This window comes from Heliangelus exortis, chromosome 9 (assembly GCF_036169615.1).
Source record: "Heliangelus exortis chromosome 9, bHelExo1.hap1, whole genome shotgun sequence".
Taxonomy (NCBI): Eukaryota; Metazoa; Chordata; class Aves; order Apodiformes; family Trochilidae; genus Heliangelus; species Heliangelus exortis.
Window position 1 is genome coordinate 8679575 of NC_092430.1, and position 26384 is coordinate 8705958.

Genomic DNA, 26384 nt, shown 5'->3' on the forward strand with positions numbered 1-26384 from the left:
ACAAATATTTTCGAAAACTATTCCTTCTTTATTTCTGGGAGGTGTGAATATGAAATATTCCATGCAACTTGCGTTAAAGAAGAAACAGTAGAGACAAAGTTTCCTTTGTAAAAAGGGATGTTTTAGGAAGTGGCCTCTAAGCTATCAGTCTGGGCAAAATTATTCTTCCTTTACTGGTTTATATTTTTCTTAGCATTTATTTCCAAAACACTGCAGTCTTAGTTCAGCAGCAGACTTCATCTGATACAGTTTCAAGGGATGAAGTATGATGGAATGGTAAACAGAAATCTTTTAAACTTACTAAGTAGAGTTGCAGGGTCCTGAAAGGAACCCTTACCAGCCAAGCTCTAAGCACAGAAGGCCTCCAGGAACTCTGCTGTTATTGAACAAACATCCCTTCTGCTCCTCCCCACAAAACAAGCTGGGCTCAGCACTTGAGTGGTTTGGTTGGAGACCAGGGCAGTACCTGGGCAGTTCCACAGGGTAAAGAAATAAGCTCTTCAGTTCCACGTGGATTATGTTCAAGTGCCCCCTCAGGACCGTCCTTGGCTGATGGTATATTGTGTTCCTGAACCTTCCTGAAAGCCCTAAAATAGGCAGGACTTCAGAATTAACACCTTTCATTTTAGCTTCTCCTGCAGTAATCCCAGCTTGGTTTCAAATAATTGATTTTTTCCAAAAGCTACTCCTCAATAGACATTATGTTGTTGTTGATACTTTTCAGAGGGAGATGAAGAAGATGAAGCAAACAAAATAGAAGCTTTACATAAGAGAAGAAACCTTTTGGCTGCCTTTAGCAAGCTGATCATTTATGACATCGTGGACATGCATGCAGCAGCAGATATCTTCAAACACTATATGAAGGTACAGCTCCCTGTACTCTCTTCTTCCAAACTAGACATGGACTGTAGTGTCCAGGCCCTTTTTTCCCTGAGCACTCATGGAAGCTTTTTCAGCCTTACCTGATTTTTCAAAAATAATTTTCCTTTCTTATTTACACTTGCCACCTATAAGCAGGAAGGTCTGTGTAGCTGGAGAGCCTTATTAAAGGCAGCACCAAACATTGATCCTGCAAGGTGATGGGTATTTCCAGAGAGGCTCCTCTCTACACAGACTTTTTTATCCTGCTCCCCAAATTCACTCTTAGAATCCACAATATCAGTTATCTGCTCACTGACCCTGTTATGCCTCTGGGTCTGGCTTAGGGTTTTTTTTCCAGAGCAGGACTTGCAAACTGAAGTTTCCTACCTGCCTTGCTTGGTCTTATCTCCCCACACCTGTCCTTCTCTTGGAAGCAGGGCAGAGGGAGAAAAATCAAATTTGCATTAGAATACAAGGATCTTTGTACCAAAGAAGGCAGGAGCAATATTTTAGAGTGAATGGAGAGAAGTTTTTGCAAAATCAAAGATGTTAATAAGGCTGAAAGACTACTGTTTGGGAAAAAAATGTTTATATTCTCAGTGTGGAAGTTTTAATGATTTTCCAGGTTTTTTCACCCAAATAGTCATTCTTCTAATCCAAAGCAAATCACTTCACACTGCCTGAGTTCTCCCTCAGCTTTTTGGCCACAGTGAATTCCTCTCCTGGCCATCCCAGTGTTGTATATGGAGCTGTGAGCCCTGTTCCCACCTACTTGTGGAAGGGTGCATGGGCTCAATGTCATCTTCTTTCTTAGAATTTGCAGCCATGGGTCAATTTCATCAAATATTTAGTTTGGTGTCAGAAGTACTCTTTTGTTTGGTTTTCAACATATTTGTTAGAAAAAGTAACAAGAATACAGAAGCTCCTTACCTCATCACAGGGTGCAGGCTACTGATCACTTTAAAAGTTGGTATTGAAACATCACCTCCCACTCACACAAAAAAACTGAATCTGAGACTGGGTTTTTTTGGCAACTGCTGCCTTTTCAAAAAGAGAATTACAAGTAATCATTCTGTCAGGAAAACTGTAAAAAATTGTGCAAGAGGTTCAATTTCAAGAGGGATTTTCCACCTTTTTTTTTCTAGTACTACAATGACTATGGTGATATCATTAAGGAAACCCTGAGCAAAACAAGGCAAATTGATAAAATCCAGTGTGCAAAGACACTCATTCTCAGTTTGCAACAGGTAAGAATATTGATTTTTGTTAAAAATGCCTCACAAGATGGGATTTTCTCTGGTGCTCTTTACAGTGAAGTGAAAATACTTCAGTTAAGAGATTATCTTGCTCCTCAATTCAGGCTGTCACTATTCATTTGTCTCAGTGATCTCTCTCCTTAACCCCCACACTGACAAAGTTTTGGCCAGATTAAAGTGGAAGGAAGGGAGATGAGAGCCTTGAAGGCATTTGGGTCCAAGCTGATTCATAGCATTTGCTTACTGGCACCTTGTGAACAAGAAGAATTAGGATGAATTTTTCTTCTATAAATAACTGGAAGTAATGCATCTTCTTTGTGTTTCCTCTAAATACTGATTGATTTTTCAATGTTCAAGCTGATTAGTTTAAATCTTCCAGTTTTGTTAAACATTTTTTTTTCCCTGAAAAATGGGCTTTACATCTACCATAAATTAATGACTTGATTGTGCCAGCAGCATGAACTGTGTGCTCCACTAAGTACCACTTGGCTCTGGAATTACCAGCTATATTCATTACACAGAGAAATTACTTCTGTAAATCAGATGTTTTCAAATCAGCTGGGCTTCCCAAAATTGACTCCAGAATACTAAAGGTTTTTCTGTAGCAGTCTGGAAGCTGAGAGATAATCTGTGAAAACTTGAGAAAAGCAGCTGTAGAGTTCAGCAAGTGTCAAAGCAATTCCTGTTTCTAGAGCTTGGAGAGAGCACACAGCCAGGTGCCAGAGATCAATCAGCCAAATAGCATTTCATGACAAGAAAATTGATTAGACAAGCTATTGTCAAGTGCCTAAGATATAGGTAACAGCCAGTGTGAATTTCTCAAGGAGAAATCATGGCAAATCAAGCTGCTTCCATTAATTATAGGGTACCAGAGCTCGTGGATAGCAGAGAAACAGGAGACTTAATGCACCTTGGTTCAGTGCTGTCACTGACACTGTCTCCCTTCATACTGTCATGAACAAGTTAGGAGAGTGTGGTCTAGAAGGCAATAGCAGGAGGAGCTCTAGAACTGATTGGAAAAGTTGGGGGAGTTCATGAGTGTACAGAAAGGGCTTTATCAAGCAAGTTGGAAGGCATTTACCCAGTGATTCAGGTATTCATTGAATCTTGAATGATGGAACAGCAATTTTGCTTCCCAAATTCGAAGATGCTGCTCTGATGGGTGCTGCAGGTTATTTTAGAAAACAGCATGAGAATGCAGAAGCATTGTGATGAGCTGGGAGAGTAACAGCAGCAGTTCAGTGAAGGTAAGTGGAAAATTTTGGGTGAGAGTTACTGCCTGGAGAGGTGCAGAAGGGGACACAGCTGGCAAGGAGCAGTTAACCAGGAGAAAGTTTGGGAGCTGAAGTGGGTGAGAGATTGAACATCAGAGAATTCTGTTACTGCTCTTCCAAGAAGGTGACTATGAGGGCCACTCTTAGCAGGTGAACACAAAAGTCTTTCTCCAGAAAGGATTTTTTAGCTCACACATTTTAACACTTGGATCCTTTCTCTAGCTGTTCAATGAGCTTGTTCAGGAGCAAGGTCCCAATCTGGACAGGACATCTGCCCATGTCAGTGGGATTAAGGAGCTGGCTCGTCGGTTTGCTCTCACTTTTGGCTTGGATCAGATCAAGACAAGAGAGGCTGTGGCCACACTACACAAGTGAGTGGTGGTAAATAAGATTTTTACATTCCTTCAGATTCAAAGCTTGCATTCAGCATACCTTTGCTAAAGGTGCATAAGCTTAACAGATCCTACAATAATTATATTGTTTTTCTAGTCTAGAAAAATGAGGGGTGCACGTGAATTTCTGTAAGAAGGGAAATAAAATTAGCTGCTACCTAGTTACTTGTTGGCATTTATAGGAATGGCCATGCTTATCTCAGGTAAAGCTGCTGGTGTTACACGTATTGGTGCAGCCTGTATCTAACAATTGCTGGTTCTTTGATCACACCATTGTGGATTCTGTAAGCACCAGGGCTTTTACAGAAAGACATGAATTAAAATACTAAAATTAGTCTGCAATTTTTAAATTATTTTTAAGGGGATTGATTACTTCATGTAGGAACATGTAGGAAGGTGCTGCTAAATTAAAATTCTGATTTTCTCATGCTGTTAAAAAAGCATAAAATATTGTAAAGAATAATAAACAATATAGAGTTGTTGTATAAAGAACTGTTTTCTTTAATCTCAAAAGATTAAGCAAGTGCCAAGTTTGTATAGATATACTGGTAAGTAAATCCTCTTACCCGAGTCTTGATCCAGAAGTTGTATCTTTTTATATCTTAGATATTATTTTTACTGCAGCTTCTGCTTCATGCAGAAACAAGAGGGAGCCAGTTGGCTCTTCCTGCCAGGGCAGTGGCTCTCAGCACCTTCCAAGTGCCTTAGATTGTGGTAGGTTCCTTTCTGCCACATCACTGGCAATGTGTTGTCTTTTGAGAGAGAATCCTCACAAATCCACAGAGAACATTTGATTCCTCTTTTTCCAAAAGGAACTGTTTGCTAGGAATGAAAAACAAAACAAAACAAAAATTATAATGGGATATAAATATATAAAGGATTTCATCGCAGTTGAGATTTTGGGCAGCATTTTTAAAACTTTGTTACAAGTGTCTGAAAATATTAATATTTTTTTTACTGTAGAGATGGCATAGAGTTTGCCTTCAAATATCAGAATCAAAAAGGACAAGACTACCCACCTCCAAACCTTGCTTTCCTTGAAGTGCTCAGTGAATTTTCTTCTAAACTCTTGCGACAGGACAAAAAGACTGTGTAAGTAATGCTTCATTTTCTTCTGTGGGTTTTGCTGGGCTCTGCTGATCACTATCATGTGTGTTTAAGCTTTCTGCTTTGCAATTTTCACCACCTGGCAGGGGTGAGAGGCAGTCCCAGTGAGCTATTTCACATCCATAGTTATTTATCAGTTTATATTTTCAAGTAATATAAACAAATGAGCAAAAGAGATTCAGATCCGCTTACAAGGGGAGTTTGAGACACCTCACTAAACAATGTTCCTTAAAATTTCCCATGGGGCACTAAAAATAAAATACAATCTTTTTTTTTTCAAGGCTAGAAGAAAAAACAAATTAAATGTTGGCAGTGCAGGGAATTTCCTGGCCTGCATACACTGCAGTAACAGCCATGGCTGTTGGATATCTACCTAAAACGTAAAGATACATTTGTTTATTTTAATGTATTGAGTTAAACTGGAAAATAAGTTTTGTGAAGACTTCCCTTACTGGCTAGAGCAAGAGCCTGAGGCAGGACAGTGGTGGTGGTAGGACAGAGCAGGGTGACAGGGCTGGAAGGCTGATACAAGCAGCCTGAATTTGACCTGGTGGGTAATTACTGCAGATGAAATGCTGGAAATTAAATAAATCAGTGGTATTGTTGATAAGAACTGTATAAAGAGGGGAAAAAATGTTGGTTTGTGACCCATGTTTGAACAGACTGTCAAGAGGGACCACAAGTATCAACAGCCTTGGCAAAGAGAAAAGTGCATTATTAAGGATAAGTTCCTAATCAGCAGCAGCACTGTGGAGATAACTTTCTACACCCCTAATCTGTTAAGTAGCAAATGGTCATGATTTGGCCACAGTGCAGAGATAGTAAGGGTAAAAGGGATGAAGACTCCAGTCAAAAATCAGCCAAGCACCATGTGCCCAGTGTGCAACTGCATTCTGTGAATAATTTAACAATTTTAAAAATGCAGTAGCCAGATCTTGGGTGATTTATGGGTAGAAATATCTTTCCCGTTGGTTTTCTGACCACAAGGACTGTAAGACATAGGTATCTACTGTAACTGTCTCAACTGACTGGAGTTCTTCTGTGACTTTTCTGTTAGGGTTAACAATTAGGAATATTACAGTGAGAAGAAATGCATCCTGGTTAACTTTGTATAATTTTAAGTTAGACACACTTGAACCAATTTAATTTTTTTACTGTATCAATACTTTGTACTTCAGCCAAAACAGCACAAGAAACAGTTAAACTTGAGAACTGGATGATCCACATGGGGTAGCTTGGCACCCAGATTTTGAAACTGTTCGCTGCTGTATCTTTTAAATTTTGTCAATCTGTCCTCTTCTTCAGGACAGGACTTCAGGATAATAGGATTTTATGACTGTCTTCATAGCTCAACTGTAGATTCTCCTGCTGCTGTTAGCTGAAGTGCCATTGGCCTGGTTCCTGTTTGCTTTAGTCTTTGCTTATCCTTCCTCTACAGCCAGCATTCCTTCCACCAGTTTTTCTGGTGTCTAAAGTTTGAAGCCACATCATTCAGTACACTTCACCTGACAGCTGATTTGGTCCTTTGCATGAAATCCCATTTTTGGGGAGATCTTGTTCCTTCACCTTCTGTGTTGCCATTTAACCTTTTTTTCTCCAAGGGTCTCCCCCTCAGTGCCCACACACCCAGTCACCACCTTCTGTCACTGCACTGTGAAGGTTGCTGGGGTGGAATCCCTTTCTTCTGATTTTGTCTGTCATTTATTGCATCTGTATCTGAGCTACTTAATTGAATGGGAAGATCGGTGGAAAGAACTAGGTCCTTTAGGGCAGGTTTTACCTGATCTGTGCTAAATTACTGCTTCAAGATGAGTTCAGGCATGCCGGGATCTCACGGCCTGTGGTGACTGTCAAAAGAGACAAGGTAACCTGCTTGGATGTGAAGATTTCTTTGGTGCTACCTCCCTGCCTTCCCCTGAGAGCCCTGGGGTGCCTGCAGCCCTTCAGCGGCTGCACTGCCCCAGCCTGGGCTCTGCTGGGGGCCTTGGGGTGCCCTGCTCTGGAGCATGACTCCCCCATCCACAGGGACCTCCCCTCCCTCCAGAGGGCTGGCCTGTCAACAGGAAGGTACATGACCACCATCTGGTGGAGGAGGCCTGTGAAAAGGATCATTTACCTCCCTCTCTGGCTGGGTCTCCTCCTGCCCAGTGACCTTTCCTAAACTCACCCATGGGCTGTTAGCTGGGAGGCAAAAGAGCTTTGGAATATCCCTCAGAAGCAGCATAAAGCAGCCTGTCTCCCACAAAGGCCCCCAGCTTGGCTTCCCAACCCAAAAAACATGACTTACTGACTCCAGGTGTCTGCAGGTTACCTCCCTTGGTACAAAGTGCCAGTCCTGCCAACCTGCAGCAAACACTGTTGCAGGGCTTCTGCCTCTCTGCTTTACTGCTGGCTTTCTTATTTGGAGGCAGAAAAAGGAGGTGTTACCAGTTTGGGAATGGGGACAGCAACATTGATTTAATATCCTTTTCCTGTCTTACTTATTTATTATGTCCTGCTTTTTATCAGTAGCCTCCAGAATGCCAGTTGTGAATTTACTGAAATCTGTGGCTTTAATCTAAACCTATGTATTCAAGGTGCCAGGCTGCTACACTTTGCAAAACAAGATGCATACTAGTGCAGTTACAGACACACAGGTGGCTTTAGAGAGGGAAATGCAGAGTAATTCACCTGAGACAGCAGAGAGGTGAATTGCCCTGTGGAGACATTAATTTCCCTTTATTTCTCTCAGATGGAGACTCTTAGCTTAGACTAAACAATTGATCTTGGGTGTCTGATGTGGGATGGGATGGAACCTCAGCATGGTGTCCTTCCTCCTAGGAATGCAGAGTTTCTGTCCTTTAAACTGGTGAGAGCAGCCAGTACAAAGCTCCTCTAAAATGCTGAGCAAGAAAGTTGGTTCAAATTTAGCATCTAATCAGTGATGGACCCCCAGGTGGTGTCAGTTTTCCTTTTTCACACTTGGGCCATAATCTGTGTGGCCCATTCCATAGATAAGTTCTGTGAAGTCTTGAAGCACTCAGATATTGTACTGTTTACTGTGTAAGATGAATGAACCAAGAATTCCCCATTCAGTGCAAGGTTTGGGTGCTACCTGGTATCAACACATGGACAGGGGAAGGAAAAAGCAGTAACAATATTGAGCAAAGAGTAGACAGAAAGACTGCTGTTTCTTGAGCAAAATTCACTGAATCAAACCAAAATGCCCAGGTACACACAGGGTGGCTCCTTGTCTTGGGCTGTGTAAGAAGTTGGAGCCTCTCCCAAGCACTCAGAGGAAAGGGGAGATGGAGAGTTCATTTCTGGGCACAGCTTGTGGCTGTCACTCCTGCTGGGGACAGCCTGGCAGTGTGGCATGAAGTGAAATCACAACTGAGGGGAGCACCGGAATGGGTGTGCAGGAAGGGGAGAGGAAAAGGGGAAGAATCCTGAAGCCTCTGGCCTAAATTCTGAACGCTGCCTTCTGTGGCTTGGAATGCATTAGAATCACTTTCTGTGGAGTTGCAAGTTCATTTTCAGGAATACTTCTAATGCTTTAATACTTTAATAAACAATCAATGCAGTAAGAAAACAACTCCTGGAATACTGCATGCAGTTTAAAAGGCACAGGGACCTACTGGCAAAAGTCCACCAGGAGAGCTATGAGGATGATGAAAGGACGTGAGCCTCTCTCCTGTGAAGAAAGACTTGAGAGACCTGGGGCTGCTCAGATTCAGAAAAGAAAGCTGAGAGGAGATCTTCTGAATGTCCATCAATATCTGAGGGGTGGGTGTCAAGAGGAAGAGCCCAAGATCTTTTAGGTGGTGCCCAGTAATAGGACAAGGAATAATGGGTTGAAGCTGGAACATAGGAAGTTCCACCTCAACATGAGGAGACTTCTTGCCTGTGAGGATGAGGGAGCCCTGGCCCAGGATGCCCAGACAGGTTGTGGAGTCTCCTTCTCTGGAGCCTTTCCAAACCCACCTGGATGTATTCCTGCTGTTCCTGCCCTGGGTAATCCTGCTCTGGCAAGGGGGTTGGTCTGGATCATCTCTAGGGGTCCCTTCCAAGCCCTAACATTCTATGAACTCAAATGCTTTCTAGACCATACAGGGAGGTGGTTTGGTTCCTCCCTTACCAAGTGTGCATTGGGCTTCTCCTTGTCAGTGCAACAGATCTTCCAGCTTTGTATTGAAAACTGAACTGCTTGCATTTGAGGACACCCAATTTCTTGTTCCAGGCTGCTCAAGGATACCCTGCATCCTCACCACAGTGATTCCCACTGGGTCAGCCATACAGTGCCCTCTCAGCAGATCTCATTAAACTAAAGGAAGGAAACACTACGTGGGATTTGTGTCCAGCTCTCCACAACACGAGAAGGGGCTGCAGGGCAATTGAAGATGAAACAAAGTGATGCACCTCTGTATTCACTTCTCTTTTCTTTTCTTTTCAGTCACTCCTACTTAGAGAAGTTTCTGACGGAACAGATGATGGAAAGAAGAGAAGATGTGTGGCTTCCACTCATTTCCTATAGGAACTCCCTCGTCACGGGTGGGGAAGATGACAGAATGTCTGTGAACAGCGGGAGCAGCAGCAGCAAAGCCTCCTCAGTGAGGAATAAGAAAGGACGGCCACCCCTCCACAAAAAGAGGGTAGAAGGTTGGTGTGACTTTAGGGCACCTGGAGGAGGTATTTCACATTTTGTCTCTGTGACAAAGCCTTCCTTCATAGGAGTTCTTGTGGGTTATCAGTTAATGCTGAAATATGTTCTGTAGGTAGTAAAATCTTGTCTGCTAATTCCAGTCAGGCTCTAATGTGTCTCTGTGTGAAATGCCACCACAGGCCCCTGTTCTTCTCTGCCTCCACTGAAATTTGCAGTGTCAGAGCTGTTAAAAGCTGCTGTTGATGCTGGAAACAGGAGGTGGTTTTGGAGTTTACTGCTCTGCTCCTTTCTCAGCTGCCTGCCTGTGTTCCAGACAGGAGCCATCATTAATTAACAGGGTGACAGAGCGAACGCAAGGCAGAAATTCTCATCTAGATCTGTATTTTTGCAGGACCACTGGAGAACACTAAAAAGACACGTTTTGTTTTGATTAATGTGGTGTTGATATCCAGTGTCTATATTTACTCCCTCTGTGACTTGAGGCATTTTCATCAGGAATTCGGCTGTGATAACAAACATCTTCCAAGATTGCATTCCAAGATTTCTGGTTAATCTTTGCATACTTCTGTGAATCTAAATTTGCTGTTCCACTGCAGAATAGGTGTAAGTGTCCTTTGGAGTATTTCTCCAGTGGATCTCTTGAAGGCACACCTGTTTTAAAAGACACTAAGCTGTTGAAAATCAAATTTGGAGAAGGTGCCACGATGAAAATGAACTATGTCAGCAGGTGGAAGGTTTCCTTACTAATAATGCAGGGTGATGGTTCCATGGGTCAGCTGAACAAATCCCAAAGTGCTGGTCCTGATCAGGGCTGGCTCAGTAATCCCAAATGTCTTTTTTCTTAGATGAGAGTCTAGAAGGCTCTTGGCTGAACAGGAATGAGAACATACATACTCCAGGGACACTGCAGCCACCACAGCTCACCTCAACTGTCTTGAGAGAGAACACCAGACAAATGGGAGAGCAGATCCAGGAGCATGAGTCGGAGCAGGGATCTGAACAAGATTTTTTACACAAGTAAGCGTTGAAATTTCAGTTTCAAGCACAGTGAACCAGGCCGGGGGGTTGCATATTATTTACACAGATAGTTTGTGGCTCTGTAATGCAGCATTTGTTTGCAAAACCAACTGGAAATACCTTGGCTATAGCTCAGCAGCACCTCTTTTTTTTTTTTTTTTTTTTTTTTTTTTTTTTTTTTTTTTTCTGTTTGCAGGAAAAATACTTCATGGTGAAATCACTGTAGAAATTCCTTATGTTCAAAGTACCTCATATCATAACCCTGCAATTGCAGTTAAGTCTCCCTGGCATTTGTGGCCCCAGGCTGGATATTGAGCTGGATGTTCTCTTTTCTTTCCCTCTGCCCTATGTCATAGCACAGTTAAGGTTCTCCAGAAAGCTGATTTCTTGTAAATTAACTTTTCGATCCAGTCCAAGCTGCCAAGCTAGTAGTTCCTGTTCCTGGGGTAACAATGTCATTTTGCCCTAAATTATATCTGCCTTTTGCCACTCAGCTCCCATTTCATCACCTCTTTTTAGAGTTGGTGGTACTTATCTGCCAGTAGTTTATTTAAGAATAGAGAAGTCTGCAGAGAATGGGATGTTACTTTTCATTTGAAAACACAGATACCTACTTTGGAGACTATTCTATAACTTCTACAGCTAAATTTACTGATCTTTTTTTTTTTTCTCTATTAAAAAGTCATTATTTTGCTGGCCAGATGAACCAGGTTTCTACCAATGTAGCATAGTTTAAAATGGCCTTGAGCCTGTTTCTCCTCTCAGGAGAGAGTTGCTGAGCAGAGGCAAAGCAGTGTCACTCTCCTCGGGTGCTCTCAAAGGGTTGGATCCCACAGCCAAGGTCACGGCGTGAACTGACAGTGCAGGATCCTTTCCCTTCAGCCTGGAATTCACTGCCTTTCCTACAGCTCATCCTAGGAGAGCTGAAACACAAACACCAAGCAGTCAGTTGCTGAATGGATGGGGTCAGTCCTGACCAGAAGAAGGTTTTGTTCTAGTTATTTTCCCAAAGGTTATCCCAATTTACAAGAAACACAAGGATGTGCTGGAGTGTGTCCAGAGAAGGGCCACAGGATGATCAGAGGGCTGGAGCACCTCTCCTGTGAAGACACTGAGAGAGCTGGGGTTGCTCAGTCTGGAGAGGAGAAGGCTCCAAGGAGACCTCATTGTAGCCTTCCAGTATCTGAAGGGGGCTACAAGAAAGCTGCTGAGGGACTTCTGGGAATGTCAGGTAGTGATAGGACATGGGGGAATGGATTCAAACTAGAGGAGGGGAGATTTAGATTGGAAGTTAGGAAGAAGTTCTTCACCCTGAGGATGGTGAGACACTGGAACAGGTTGCCCAGAGAGGTGGTGGAAGCCCCATCCCTGGAAGTTTTTAAGGCCAGGCTGGACAGGGCTCTGAGCAACCTGATCTGGTGGGAGTTGTCTCTGCCCATGGTAGGGAGGTTGGAACTGGATGATCTTTAAGGTCCCTTCCAACCCAAACCATTCTGTGATTCTTTGACAACTTATTAAGTCAATCTCTTAGGGTATGAGACTAAATAAATCAAAACTGGTGTTGCTCCTGAAGAGCTGTGCTTCATTTAACTGCTATTTCCTTGAGCTGCAACACACAAATCACACCAAACACATTGATGTCTGCTGCTGGATTTAGGTGGCACTAAGCCTCTCAGGTGTGGGGACATCAGTACACACTTAAGTTGATTGGGGTTTGTGTTTAAAAGCCTGTGTGACATCTTTGTTTTCAGATGTGCATCAGTTATTAATAGGATCTGTTCTTGCTCATATTTTGCCTCACATGAGACACTGAAGGAGGATTTAATGAATTGGAGAAGTGCTCCCACTTGAGGAGCCTGCCACGCTACTGGAAGAGTAATGTTAGTATTTTATGGAGCTGGGTTTATTACAATAATTAATGAATCTTTTTTTGTGTGTGCACATACAGTGAGAGGAGTCAAGCTGTGGAAGGGAACCCAGAAGACGTGTGCAATGATGGATGTGATTTAAATATCTTAAACTGAAGCATGGCCAGATATAAACCATGAGGGGTGGATTTGTCTAAAAAGAGCTGACTGACAACTGTTAGTGTTCTCAGTCCTAATGCTGCTTTGTGTTTGTTAGTCCCCAGATGCAGATATCTTGGTTGGGCCAACAGAAGCTAGAAGATTTAAGTCGAAAGGACAGGACAGGAATGAACTACATGAAAGGGAGAACTGGTGTAAGGCATGCAGTGTAAGTGTCCAGAGCATCCTCATCTCCAGATGAGAACCATTTCAGATGACAATGCTGCATTTTATGTTACCTTTTCTGGGTTGTTGATGGTAATTTCTGAGACATTTTAACCGCTCTTAATGAAGGCAAAGTATCAGGTTTGTGGGGCTGGGATGGACGCCCGCTGGTGGCACTCCAGGTCAGTGTCCTGCCTCCTGATGCAGCCTCCAGCAGGTCCCACGTGAGTAGGGCATGAACATGGTGACCCATAGTGCTTATCTGCCAAGTAACTCCCAAAGAACCCTCCCCAGTTGTTGTCCAGTCCTCCCATCAACCTTTTCCTTCTATCCACACCATCTTTTGCCAGAGGCCACACGTGGGTGAACGCTGAAGGGTTCTGTTGTGTGAGGTGCTTTGTGCTCTGGTGCCAGCCCAGCCACCTCTGTCAGCACAGACTTTTCAGGGTCTCTAGCACAATCAAGTCCTTACAGTGGTAGAAGCTAGTGTTGGATTCACTTCTGCATTCCCTAGGATTTACTAGTGATCTGGTAGAGTGTCACTCCTTCTTGTAAAAAGGGTGAGCAAACACAGGGAGGTTACTGCCCTTTTGTTGTTAGAGACAAATTTGATTACTCTTTGTAAAGCTACTATGGGGGAACCTCTTGCTTCATCCTCTGCAAGTGCTGGCTTTGGTTTCACCGAAGATTTTCTTCCAGTTAATATTACAGAAAGTGTGCTGGCTTTGTTCTCAGCCTTCGTTTTTATGTGAAGGGATGAAGGGCTGGGTTTTATGAGTTCTTTTGAATGACTAAGATCATGGTTGGGAAATTCAAATGCCTGGAAATGACATTTTCTTTCTCTTTATTTAATCAGACGAGGTCTAATGGAAGATGATGCTGAGCCCATCTTTGAAGATGTAATGATGTCCTCACGAGGTCAGCTAGAGGATATGAATGAAGAATTTGAGGACACAATGGTCATTGATCTGGTCAGTAAATTTTACAGCAGGTTTAAAATGGTCAAAAAATAATTCAAAAGGAATTTTAGAAGCGCAAACAGAAAGCTTGCAAAATTTTGAGCCTGATTTCCTAGTGTCTGAGTATTAAAGAGCAGAAACGACCCCAGCACTCCCTAGAACTTACAACTGCAGACTCAGACCCAGCTGACTTTTTTTCATATAAACTCAAGGAGTGTTGCTTAGCTATCTCACAGGGCTGCCTGCCTGACAGAGCACAAATGGCCTCTAAAAGCCAGTGACAATGTTTGATTCTGGTTGTTGGCTGACATCATGAAGAGTTTGGGAACAGCCCCCCTGCCCTCCTCACAGCCATCATCAGCTCTTGCTGACACGACTCCATCGTCAAACTGACCCTCCCAAATTGATGCAGATTTGTGTCTCCTGATGTGTTTAATTTCTGGGAGGTGGGGTGGGTGGTGGGATCTTCAGTCACGCTCTGGTGAGTTTACAGACAGGCACAGAGTTGTGCTGGCAGAGCAGAAGGGAGAGGTTGTAGGTTTGACGTGGTACCTGACGCTGGAATTGCTCCCAAACAGGCCATGCCATCAGATGGTCCTTTCCTGTTCTATACTGGCTGCAGGCAGGATTCCCTCTGTAGAGCTGATCACCTTTCCAGCCGCACCATTTGGAGCAAATGCTTCCTTGAAAAATGGGAAAAAGGATCAGTTTGCATCCTACGCTACATTTTTTTTGTTCTTTCCTAGCCAAAAAGTAAGGCACAGCTTAACTGATAATGTCTTAGAAAGAAAATTTAGACAAGAATTCCATTGCTGCTGCTAACACTGAGATGATTACAAGCATTTAAGTGGTTAGCATATAAGTAAAATTTCTCTCCTACTGCTAATCCAAGGCAAGGAAATGCTGGAATGGCTCATGCCAGAGAAGTTGACATTTATTCTTACATTCCAAGGGGAGGACAACACAAAGGGTTTACTCCTCAGCAGTAGTATGATTTCTTAAGTACCTTTTCTTTTCTAAATCCAGTTATTGACCACGCCAAAGTTAGTTTCACCATAAACTTAAAAGCATGAAGACAGTTAAAAGTTTTTATGCAGTCTGGTCTACAGTCCTCATACAAGATCAGCAAGAGCCTTAAGCAAGTCCTTAGCTATGAGCACAGGCTTAAAATTACTTCAGAATCCATCAGCTTTTACCCCACTCCCTAAATAAAACATGCATTTAAGAAGCATTCTCCTATGTCAGGGCCTCCATTTATATCTGAGCTTTCATAGCAATCCATGGGAAGGTGCTCTGCAGAGGAGCAGCTCACCAGCCCACAGCCAGGAGCTGTACAGCTGTCACCACAGAATCACCTTGGCTGGAAAAGACCTTCAAGATCATCCAGTCCAACTGTTAACCCAACACTGACAAGTCCCTAACCCAGCCATATCCCTCAGTATGATGTCTGAAATCCCTCCAGGGATGGTGGCTCCACCACTGCCCTGGGCAGCCTCTCCCAATGTCACCCACGTGATGTTCTAAAATGGCTGAATCCTCTTTTTAGCCACCGTCAAGGAACCGGCGAGAGCGGGCTGAGCTGAGGCCAGACTTCTTTGACTCTGCAGCTATCATTGAGGACGATTCAGTAAGGCTTTACTAGTCCTGTTTGCTGTTAATCTGAGGTTCTTGTTGATGATTGGCCCATCTCATTAATTACCCTCTTTTAAATCCTTTTTTTTCTAGGGATTTGGGATGCCTATGTTCTGAAGTCTGGGGAAGACATTTTACAAATTTGGAACTCTATTGTTTAGAGCTAGAGGCCTATATACTGTGATAGCTTGTATGAAAACCACATTTTTGATGTGATACGGTTTGATTTTTAACCAAATGATTGAGGTCAATCCCTTTTTGTGGTGACAGAAAGAAGAGGAACTTCGTACTGACACAAAGGAATGTTGGCCAATCCGGTCACCTCAGAGGGGTTGACCTAAAAAAAAATCATTTGTTATCCCTGTTCTTGACTGTCCTAATACAGATTTTTTTTTTTTTTTCTGGATGAGGAGGAAGTTTTAAATTGTTAAGACAGCTGTCGAAATAAACACTGTTCTACATACGTTTTCTGAAAAACAACCTTGAGTGAAAACAGAACTTTTTAACTTTATTTTTCTGCTGTACAATTTAAAACAGTTTTAACATTTGCCTTTTTATGTTTTAAAAGCTAGCCATTTTTATTAAACCTATGCCTATCAGCCATTGACTAGCAATGATGCTATAAGCAGGTCATTCTGGCTACAGAAAAAAAGTGTTTTTGAACACACTGGATTTGATTAACATTATGGTACGCTTATATCCTCTCACAGGCATCAAGAAGAATACTCTTCTAGAAGAGGGTAGAATTCTAATGACGTGCATCTCTGCCAAAAAATTTCAGATTCTGATATGATAAACCCAGATTTTATACTCTTGAGAAGATTTATTTTTATTTATAATGGGACATAAAGTAAGAGATGTCCATGAAGCCACTTTTCCAACAGATGCTGTGTAACATTCATTTTATATAGCACACGGGGACACAAAAAACAGTAAATTTTCTATTGGTACTTGCTCTGTGCATTTTTAGCAACTTATACCAGCAAATAAAGTATTCTCAGTAAAACACACAAATGGTTCTCAAGTAATCACTTTGCTGTTTTTACTACCTACTTCAAGCCCTGCCAGCCCAAGGTACATAAACAGCAACTTTCCTATTAAAAAAAAAAAAAAAAAAGAAAAAAAAAGTAATTAAAGGGTGGGGGAATCACTTTAGCTTACAAAAAGCAATTTTAACTGTACCATAAAAACAAAGTCTACTTTCCATGCCGTAAATAACCCTTCTGCGCTATTTTTGTAAATTAATTTTGCCAGTTAGAAGTACTGTATGTGCTGCATAGAGATTTGTGCTTAGATGGTGAAGTTCTTAAGCTTACAATGGAATACAGCTGCATTTTCAGTGTTAACTGTGCATACTAAGAGTAATTCTTTGGAGAAAAAAAAAATACAATTTTTCAAAAAAGTTAAAAATGTTAAAAAAAAAAAACACCCCACCAAAAAAAAAAAACACAAAACCCCAAACATTCTCAGCTAATTCATTGTAATAAGAGATTTTTTAGTGTCTTCAATAATTTGGAAATTCATTATGCTTTGATTTTGTGACTGCCTGGCAGCTGCTACTAGTCCCAAGCAGCCTGCTGCCAGAGGTGCTGGCCAGCCACAACTTGCACTGACTCTGGGATCACTCAGAATCAGCTCCCAAAATGTTAAATCTTTCTTTCTGCAATTCTGATATGAGCATCTGAGATCGAAAGCTGATTGACTCACTTGGAGCACAGCAGTTTTAGAGGTGCTTTTTGGGCTTGTTTTTGTGGTTTGTTTTTGTGGTTTTGGTTTTTTTTTTAAGCAACTGCAAAATAGTGAAGGAGCTGCATTTTTTTTTTCTGTTACAAGCTTTAGTGAATCCAAAAAAACCCAAAACAACAGTTAAAGCCCAGTGCTTAAGCTGGGAAAGAAAAAAATCAAATTAAAAAAAAAAAAAACAGCAAACAAACCAGCATTTTACACAGCTGGGGTTTGTTTCTTCCAACACCTGCAGTTCTCAGATATGGTTGCCAAAAATGTTTGACCAGGTAATTCAGCCATTCCTCAGATGTTGGCTGGGAAATGGCTAAAGGCTGAGAAGCAGCTGGAACTTTATAAAATACCCTTCCCTCCCTTCCTCTTCTGCCCACCCCACGAGGTGAGGGGGTTGGCAGGAATGGGTGCATTAAGTTGTCATCACAGTAATTCTGTGAGCATAGTAGCATGAGGAATGCTGCCTGGTTTGCACCATCGTGTCAGATGAACCTTGTGCTTCACAGTCCTCTGTGTGGAAAACTGATTCCTAAGTTAACATTGTAGCATACTGTATAACAAACATTGACTATCACGGTACCTGCAATGGGTTTCCAGTTCAGTTTGCAGTCAATAGGTTTTTGTATTATGAGTGTCTCCTTGATTGGTTTTTTTTGCTAGTAATTCTGTAAATTGTACATTTACAATATGAGGTTTTTTTTTCTTTTTTTTTTCCTTTTGTACAATTTAAAAACTGATGCTTCACCTTTCATTTAATAAACTATTCAAAATCATGAGTGTGATGAGCACCCTCTTCACTGTAACTTCCTTTTACCTGCTCGTTTGGGCCATCACATCTTGCCATCCCATTTATTATCAGCCCAAGGGACCACTGAAAGGTTGTCCTCGTGCAGTCCAGGCTTCACACCCCAACCCCGTGTGGCTGCTGTGTCCCTGCAGCCTCACAGCAAAGGAGAACCCTGCCTGGGCTTGCTCTTTTTTTAATTCCCTCCCCTGTGGTGTGTTTTTTTTTTTTTGTTTTTTGGTTGCTCTGGGGGGTTTGAGGCTGTCAATCTGGTAAGCCTTCACAGCAGTTGGGAGAGCTGTATTGTTAAAATAGAATTATTTGAACTGCCACAAATTTTGAGAAAAACTTCACTCTTCTGCCTTGTACACCTCAAGTGACTTGGACTCTGTGGGAAGAGCCAGAAGTGATAAAGGCTTGGGAGGTTTTCACCAGCTGGGCTAAGTGAAGCTTTACAGATTCATGAAGCTAAATGCCACGTTATTCCCATGGTTTGGAGAAGAAGATGCTGTTTTCCATCAGTGACTGCATCTCTGTAGTGCTAAAGCAAGCTGACCTGTTTCTCATCTGGCCCACAAAAAGAAAAACCACCTGAGGTGGAAAAACAATCCAGAGGGTGAGGAAAAAGGATCAGATTCAAGTCTGAACTCTGCTCCAGGACTCTGCTCCTGAGATGTGGCCCCACTCCTGCCTCTCCAACAACTGGTAAGTCATCCTCAACTCCTGGTGCACTGTGGACCACAGTAAGTACCTTGTCATGCTTCTGAGGTCAAGGGCTGCTCACTGGGGGAAGGATTTCATTTGTCACCTGTTGTTTCTGCAGGTGACAGAGAGTGGAGGAGTCATGTGGTCAGAGCAGCTTCCCAGTGTTCCCAGAGCATCGTGCTGGTACAGCAGCTGCCTGCCTGCAGAGCCAGAGGATACAGAAAGGTTTTTGAAGATGAACTCTGTGGAACTAAGGAGGCCAGGAGACAACTAAGAAAGGTGCTTTTTTTTCTTCATGGCAATGAGGATTGGGTTTCTCATTCAGGCTGAAGAAACCACATGCTTAGCACTTCACCTAACACCCCTTTTGCCTCTAAGCTTGCACCAGCCACTCTCTCAGCTGCCTTTGTACAATCCTCTTGGTCCTTTCCAATGCCTACTACACCTGCAAAGTCCTGTGGAGCTCGGACTCATCCTTGAAACACCCTCTCTGCACTGTGCTTTCAGATGATTTCTTTTTTTTCCCCCCAGGTACAGGATCTGAGCTCCATGACTGTGCTCAGGCTGCACCTTCCTGGGAAGAGATGCTACCTGGAAAGTTGCTGCCTGATCTCCCTTCCACTTCAGGTGTGTGCCTGGGCAGTGAGCAGCAGCTGCAGTGTGCAGGCAGGGCAATTCCCTGTCTTACAGTGCCATTAATTACTGAGGTTATTTACAGGAGACTTAGAGAAGCCCAGGGAGCAGCATTATCACTGTGAGCCACTGTGAGCCACTGCAGATTGTGTCAGTGATGAGCCCACCCAAAAGGGCTTACAGAGACCCCAAATTAAATGAGAGATGTGCTGTGATTTTATTGATGCTCATTGGCAAAAATCAAAAAGGAAGTTATTTCCACTGCACAGCAGCCCTCAGTTGAGCAGTGTTGGTGTTCAGAAGGTTGCCCTGTCCCCCTCACAGTGGGATGTTGGCATGTTTCTTCCAGGCACCAGACTGGGTTTTACTGGCCAGCACATCCAGGTCACGGCAGATGCGCGTGCGGGTGCTGGAAGGTTGGATGATGTCATCAACAAACCCTGTAAAAAACAAACAAAAACCCCAAACCCCAACCAACCATGAGGCCTCTAAGCCTTCTATATTGAGGGTGTAATGTAAATTAGCAAAATCACATCAGTATTTGTGATAGTTCACAAACTACAAATTAACATAACATAATTTAAAATAGCCTGAAAAGGAACAATTCCAGTGTCAGTTGCTTTTAAATTAGAAACATTTGCTTTTTTTTTTTTTACTTTTTGCAATAATTAGCAAGCCACAAAATGTCTGGCAGGTCCAGCAGTGCTGATGAGAAGAGACATCCCTTGCCTTTGCACCTGCAGGAGTCTGGTTTTTCCTGGCTCAAACAGCAGCAATAGTCTGATGGGAAAGCAGAGGGAGCAATGCTGCACGTGGTGGCTGTGCTGGAGAGCAGCTTGGCCCAGGCTCCCCAGTTCCGTGGCACTACTAATGGGGTTTAGATGAAGTAGAAAACCCCTCATCAGAGTCAGGCAGCGTGGCTGGACACAGGGAGAGCTGACTCCAGTTTACTTCCAGAGCACAGTTAATGTTTCATAGCCAAAGTCAAATTCAGAAGGAAGAAGAGGTGAGAAATTTACTCCGAAGAGTCCTGGGAAACATCAATGAACTGACCTGGACTCTTACCCTTTGTTATTGCCACTGGTTTGTGTCTCATTCTGTCAAATAAATAGGTCATCAAAGCACATGTACTTTTAAAGGCAAGTCTTGAGTTTTCAGATGCATTCTAATATCTAGAAAATTGAAAACATGCTTTTTGGTGCATCCCAGCAGCCTCTTTCCAACCAAAGGTGTGTTCTGTGTGTGGATCTGTTTTTCCTTCCTGTGCACAAGCTGTGGTTAAGCATCACCTTTCTGACTTAGCTACACGTGTCTTGCACAAGTAACTTACTCATTCCCAAAAAGCTGAGCAGCTGCACATTTACCAGTGTGCAGTGGCAAAGGGGGAACAACTCTGTGCCAGGCACCCTCACCTCTCATGGCTGCAGGAAAGGGGTTGGCAAACTTGTCCACGTACTCAGCCTCCGCGTTCGCCTCCTTCCCTCTGAAAATGATCTGCACAGCACCCTGGGGACATGAAGCCACCAGGTCAGTGACAGCCAGGGCAGAGGAGAGCTGGCTGCATCCCCAGTGCACACACACACACACACACACACACACACACACACCTCAGGGCAGCTGCAGTTACCTTGGCACCTATCACGGCCACCTCTGCTGTCGGCCAGGCGTAGTTGGCATCTCCTCGTAAATGCTTTGAGCTCATCACATCATAGGCACCCCCGTAGGCCTAGAAGGAAAAAACCAAGGGATTCATTAGTGTGTAATGACCCCGGAGCACCAACAGCCCACGTTTGGGGTTTGTTCAGCCTGGAGGAGGCTCTGAGGAGACCTCAGAGCACCTTCCAGTAACTGCAGGGGCTTCAGGAAAGCAGGGGAGGAACTCTGGACAAGGGCCTGGAGTGACGGGGCAAGAGGGAATGGCTCTAAAGTGGATCTGGGAAAAAGTTCTTCACTGTGAGGGTGATGGGGCACTGGCCCACATTGCCCAGAGAAGCTGTGGCTGTCCCATCCCTGGAAGTGTTCCAGGCCAGGCTGGGTGGAGCTTGGAGCAACCTGGGCTGGTGGGAGGTGTCCCGGCCCATAGCAGTGGGGTGGAACTGGGTGATCTTTAAGGTCCCTTCCAACTCAAACCATTTCATGATTCTATGATTCCTCTTGCAGCTTTTATTATTCCAAAGGCAAGCAAGTGGCACTCAGTTTTACCTGAAGGAGAGCACAAGAGTCTCCATTTTGCTACAACAACCTCCTAAGACCAGATGTGCCTTCCAGCAAGAGCCACCAAAGAGCAGGGAAGGGGCTGCTGGTATCAAAGACCATTCTCGATGGCAGAGGAGAGGAACTCAGTGTATACCTGAACCCTGGGCCTCCACCTGCACCCTTCCCCTGTGCACAAACTGAGCGGTGTGTGCTGGCCAGGGAATGCAGCACTTGGACTCTGCAGGCTCCACACTGGCACTGGGTCCCACGGGTCCCAGGCAGTGATGGACACTGCAGGACACTGCAGACCAAACTGCAGTTCAAGGCTGTTTCAAAGCATTCCTGAAAACCACAGCAAGGCTCAGGAAATACAGCATGGTAGTGCTCAGGAGAACCAGAGAAGGTAAAGGGACAGGAGGAAGAAAAGCGCTTTTTGGTTTTTGCTCTGATAAGTCAAAAACCCAGCAGAAAAAACAGACCAGCAAGAAAAAAGTTAAGGCTTTTAGGACCCCGAAACTTATGGCAGAATGGGCTCAGGTACCTTACAGAAAAAGAGAACGGAAGTAAGTGAAGTAGTCTGTAGCAAAAGTAGAGGACAAAACTGTAGAACAGAAGAAACCACATCAGGGTTAAACTTGCAAAGAAAGCAGGAGAGAGGCACCATGGACACTGGGGATTTGGGAGACTCAAGTGGCAGGAACTGTGATGGCATTTCCTGTGAGACAAACTTGGTGACAGGACAACTACTTCACTGAAGACATTCCTGGGAGAGAGGCAGAGAGCAGACATGTGATTGCAGAGGAGTGTGGAGACAAAAGAATGGAGGAGCTGAGGTAACAGTCTGAGAACAGACAAAACGGCCTCAGGTAACCTGAAGTGAGGAGGTGTCACCAGATGGGGCCAAGAGAGCTGTGAGGAGGACAGAGAGCACAGGTGGGACAGATGGACAAAGCTTCACAGAACTGAAATTCAGGTTTCTGGTGAAATGAGGAACTGTGCCCACTCACCTTCCTTGTGTAATTTTAAGGACAGTTGCTTCTGCAAAGGCAAACAGTAGTTTGGCACCACGCTGTATGATTCTACCATACTCCTGAGCTGTACCTACAAGTGACAAACAATTTTAATTTTATTGTTATCGTTATTCACAAAACCCTCCTATGCAGCTTGGCTGTTGTCATCATCCACTACCAGCAGCAAACCTGACGAGCAGAGCTGTGTTAACATTCCAGAGAAGGCAATACCCAGGAGCAGCTCTGAAAACCTCTCACCAGAAGCAACAGGTATTTGTATATAAGGTCACAGAACCAGCACACTCACCAGATGGTCTCTTCCTAGGAACAAAATGCATCATTTTCAAGACTCCAAATGTGACAAGCAGGGAAAAACAAAACCTAGATTTGCTTCTGCCAAGCCCCTCTTCTTTCTGGCCCACACTGCAGGCAGCTTGGCTGCCCCAACAAGGACCTCTCCCAGGCTTCTTTCAGGCAAGCCCAAGCTGCTGGACCTTAGAGGACAACACATGAATCTCTCTTAGGATACTTTGGGATCTTCTTAATGGATAGAGTTTTTTTGTTTGGTTGGTGGTTTGGGGCTTTTTAAGATTTTAGGTAAAAATCGTTGTGTTTTTTTTTTAATAACTTCTTTGGTAGCTTGTGTGGTGACTTGACTTCAATGCTTCCTCTCCAGTGGAATTTGAGCATCTACTAACTTACACCTACACTTATCCAATGTGTCTTTTCAGCTGCAACTTCACTTTTGGTTCCTGTGTTTCCCTCCAGGCAGTGGGCCTGCAGATCCTCCCCAGCAGCAAAAGTGGGAACAGCCCCCTCTTCCTTCCTGAAGGATCAGCCTGACCACAGCTGGATGGATGCTCAGCCTCACCCAGCAGCTGGAGAGCACTCACAGACCTTGTCATCTCCTCACAGCCTTAATTTTTAATTCACATTTAGAACAGCATAGTAGCCATTCACTTAAAGTGTAACCTTGATTCAGCTGCTGTTTGAGCTATTTACACTTCCACCTGTGGCAGTGTATAATAAATTATACCATGTATAATTTGTATAATAAGTAATAGTGTATAATAAATAACAATTTTTTTTTCTGGCCACAGATTGAGTCCCAAACTTGTTCTAAATACTTGTTTTTATCCAGCTACAGGATACGAATGCCTTCAGTGTCCTCTCTGTGCCCACCTATTACATGGGGGGGGTTGTAATAGGTGTGTGGGTCACTAACACTGAGATGGTTTGCACACCTCTGTGAGCCAAGGTAAGAGTCTTTTTTCTCTGCTAAACAGGGAGATGATGTGACCACCACCCTTGGAATTTATTACTTAATCTGAAATTTCTAACACTTATATACTAATTTAATGCCAAACTCCTCAAAATACAATAATTTAAGATCACTGTACAGCCTCAGATCTGTTCACCTCTTCCACAAAGCATGGGGGTGCACAGGGAACGTTTCGGGCCACGGGGGTGCACAGGGGATGTGCTGGGGGTGGCTTCAGGGCAGGAACTGGGGGGCACAGGACACGACCGGAGGGATGGGGCACAAAGCTCGCGTGGGGACACGCACGGGCCGCACAGCGCATGCGGGGGGGAAGCGGTCCCAGGGCACGCAGGGAGCGGGACAGAGATCGTCCCGAGGCGTGATGGCGGGGAGGGGGGGGGAACGGCAATGGGCGGGATGGGGGCATGGGGGGTGCAGGGGGAGCACTCACCGAGGCTGGGGGGGGGGGGGGGGGCCCGGGGCTCCTCCCGCCCCGTCCCTGCCGGACCCCCCCCACCTGCACACCGCGGATCCGCTCTCGCCCCAGCGCCCACACTCGGCCCCGCGCCCCCTCCGCCGTCCCGCAACCGAACCGACACCGCCCCCTCCGCCCCGGGGCGGGACCGCAGAACCAACCCCCAGCACCGCCCCGGGGATGGGCCGGGACCGGACATCCCACCCCGCAGCACCGCCCATGGCTGGGACATTGCGGGGGTTCGTGCGGGGCGGTGGAGGGGCCTGGGGGGCCTTTGAGGGGCTCTATAGAGGGAGCCCCGGGGCGGGTCCATGGGGGGAGCACTGCGAGAGGCATTGGGGTGATCATTGAGGGGGGTCTATGGAGAGGAGCATTGGAGGGGTCCATTTGGGTTATTATTGGGGGGCTCCATAGGAGAGCACCGAGGGGATCCATGGGGGGAGAGCATGGGGAGGGCTTCATGTGGGGAGCACTGGGAGGGGGGGTCCAGTGGGGTTACCACTGGGGTGCTTCATGGGGGGGAAGCACTGGGGAACCCCGCTGGGGTTATCATTGGGGGGCTCCATGGCGGAGGGGGGAGTATCCAGGGAGGTCCCAAGGTGGGGGTGAGCTGCCTGCCTGCCCCCCCACCCCGGTGAGGCCATATCTGCTTCAGCACCCATAGAGCAGCTGGGCTGGGGGGAACATGGGTGTGCACACATGCACCACGGCACAGCACAGCCCCGGGGACATCCATTTCCCTGGGGATGCCACCTGGGGTCCCACCCCGGGAACTCTCCCCGCTGTGCCCTCACAGCTGGAGACCCCCACCCCTGTATCCCACAGGGCAGGGACACCCCCGTCCCCATCCTTCCCTCCTTCCTTCACATTTTGGGCTGGAAATGTAGGGAAACGAGGATAAGCCCATCACCGTGGGGGCAGTTCTGCACCTCGGGGGCTGCCTCCCCCCAACAACTATCTCCCCCTGGGACCTTCTCCTTCATGAATATTCCCCCCAACAAAGCCCCGAGGGATGAATTTACTGAAAAAAGTGTCCTTTACAGCACTTCAACAACCGGGGCCGTGGATGAGCATCTCGGGTGGCCATGGGGGCACCGTGACCATGTCCTCCAGTTCTGTCACCCCCAGCCCCTCCACATCCCCCTCCCCACTAAGGGACCCCGAGGGCCTGGCTCCCCTCAGGCCCCCCCAGCCCCGCACGGGGACGCCGCTGTCCCGAACCCCTCCCCACTGAGGCCCCCGCGAGCCGCCCCCCGCCCCAAGGCCTCCCCCGCCTCCGTCCCCCCCTCAGCACCCGGCGGACCCGCAGCACCCGCCCGTCCAGCGCCGTCTGCTCCAAACCCAGCGCTGCCGATGCCTCCGCCGCCATCTCGCCTGCGGCCCGTGACAGCGCCACCAGCGACACTTTCGCCACGCGCCCAGAGCGGCCGCAACGGGGGGGGCGGAAGGCGGGAAGCAGCGCCCCCTGGCGGCGTAGGACTGATTCGGAGGACCTCCCGGCTGTTGGAAGAGGGGGCGCTTGGGGATCCCCGGACACCCGGGTCCCTTTTTCTCGAGATTTTTTGGGGAAGAAGGGGACACAAACCGTGGAGAAGCAGCCGCAGGCCGGAACGGCCCCCAGCCTCCCCCCAGTAACCACCATCGAGCCCCCACGGACCCTCTCGGGGTCGTTGTTGGTGTTCGCCCACCCGCATGCCCAGGTGCACCCTGGGGTGAAAGAACGGGGTGGGGACACACGAGTGGGCTCCTCACCGCTATTGTCACCCCCTCCCCACCTTCGGGGACCTCCCTGGAGGTGCCCGGTTTGCCCCCGGTGAAGAGAGGGCCGTGCGGGGGGAGTTGGAGTGGAGGCGGCTCTGGGGCTCGCCCGGCGTTTGGGAGGTGAAGGGGAAACGTCCCTGGGAGCCGTCCTGCCGGGACAGCACCGCCTGCAACGGGGACCAGGACACTGTCACCCGGGGACAGGGACACCCGGACAGCCCCCGGACCCCACACGCACCCCCTGACCTGTGTGGCGGGGGAGACTGTGCCCCCAGGGGACCCCCGAGCCCCCCAGGGTCCTCGTTGGAGGGGACATCGTGTCCCCCAGGGAGGGACCCCCTGTCCTTGCTGGGAGGGATCCCGTGCCCCCCAGTGCCTCCTCCGCACTCTGCTGAGCACCCCACACCCCCCAGGCCACCTCTTCCCTGCCTGCTGGGCACCCCACATCAGT

At 45.9% G+C, this 26384-nt stretch overlaps 2 protein-coding genes and 1 long non-coding RNA gene across 8 annotated transcripts in view; 1 reads left to right on the forward strand and 2 right to left on the reverse strand.

Moving 5' to 3' along the window:
* STAG1 (STAG1 cohesin complex component) overlaps window positions 1–17881 on the forward strand; it is a 152196-nt gene extending 134315 nt beyond the window's left edge. For all 6 annotated transcript variants that reach the window (XM_071751944.1, XM_071751942.1, XM_071751943.1 and 3 more), the window contains 10 exons: window positions 725–864; window positions 2007–2108; window positions 3614–3762; window positions 4747–4875; window positions 9323–9528; window positions 10378–10549; window positions 12674–12784; window positions 13637–13751; window positions 15286–15366; window positions 15465–17881. In XM_071751944.1, coding sequence (XP_071608045.1) covers window positions 725–864; window positions 2007–2108; window positions 3614–3762; window positions 4747–4875; window positions 9323–9528; window positions 10378–10549; window positions 12674–12784; window positions 13637–13751; window positions 15286–15366; window positions 15465–15488 — 1229 coding nt within the window. In that variant the 3' untranslated portion in view covers window positions 15489–17881. The remainder of the gene's footprint in view (window positions 1–724; window positions 865–2006; window positions 2109–3613; window positions 3763–4746; window positions 4876–9322; window positions 9529–10377; window positions 10550–12673; window positions 12785–13636; window positions 13752–15285; window positions 15367–15464) is intronic.
* A 1542-nt stretch (window positions 17882–19423) lies between these two features.
* On the reverse strand, window positions 19424–20956 carry LOC139799714 (propionyl-CoA carboxylase beta chain, mitochondrial-like). The gene is made up of 3 exons (XM_071751983.1): window positions 20858–20956; window positions 20643–20736; window positions 19424–19670 (listed from the first exon to the last, which is right to left on the reverse strand). The coding sequence occupies exons 1-3, from the start codon at window positions 20930–20932 to the stop codon at window positions 19549–19551; spliced, it is 291 nt and encodes a 96-aa protein (XP_071608084.1). The 5' UTR covers window positions 20933–20956; the 3' UTR covers window positions 19424–19548.
* A 2062-nt stretch (window positions 20957–23018) lies between these two features.
* LOC139799716 (uncharacterized) lies at window positions 23019–26025 on the reverse strand. Its single transcript, XR_011727429.1, has 2 exons — window positions 25476–26025; window positions 23019–23446 (listed from the first exon to the last, which is right to left on the reverse strand). It is a non-coding gene; the product is annotated as an uncharacterized lncRNA (long non-coding RNA).
* Window positions 26026–26384: the final 359 nt, after the last annotated feature.

Excerpts from the sequence above, each read along its gene's own strand:
- LOC139799714 (XM_071751983.1), bottom strand. The coding sequence starts at position 20,932 with ATGAGCTCAAAGCATTTACGAGGAGATGCCAACTACGCCTGGCCGACA. Across the intron at positions 20,737-20,857 it reads TGGCCGTGATAGGTGCCAAG|GGTGCTGTGCAGATCATTTT; the intron begins GTAACTGCAGCT and ends TCATGTCCCCAG. Across the intron at positions 19,671-20,642 it reads CTTTCCTGCAGCCATGAGAG|GGTTTGTTGATGACATCATC; the intron begins GTGAGGGTGCCT and ends TGTTTTTTACAG.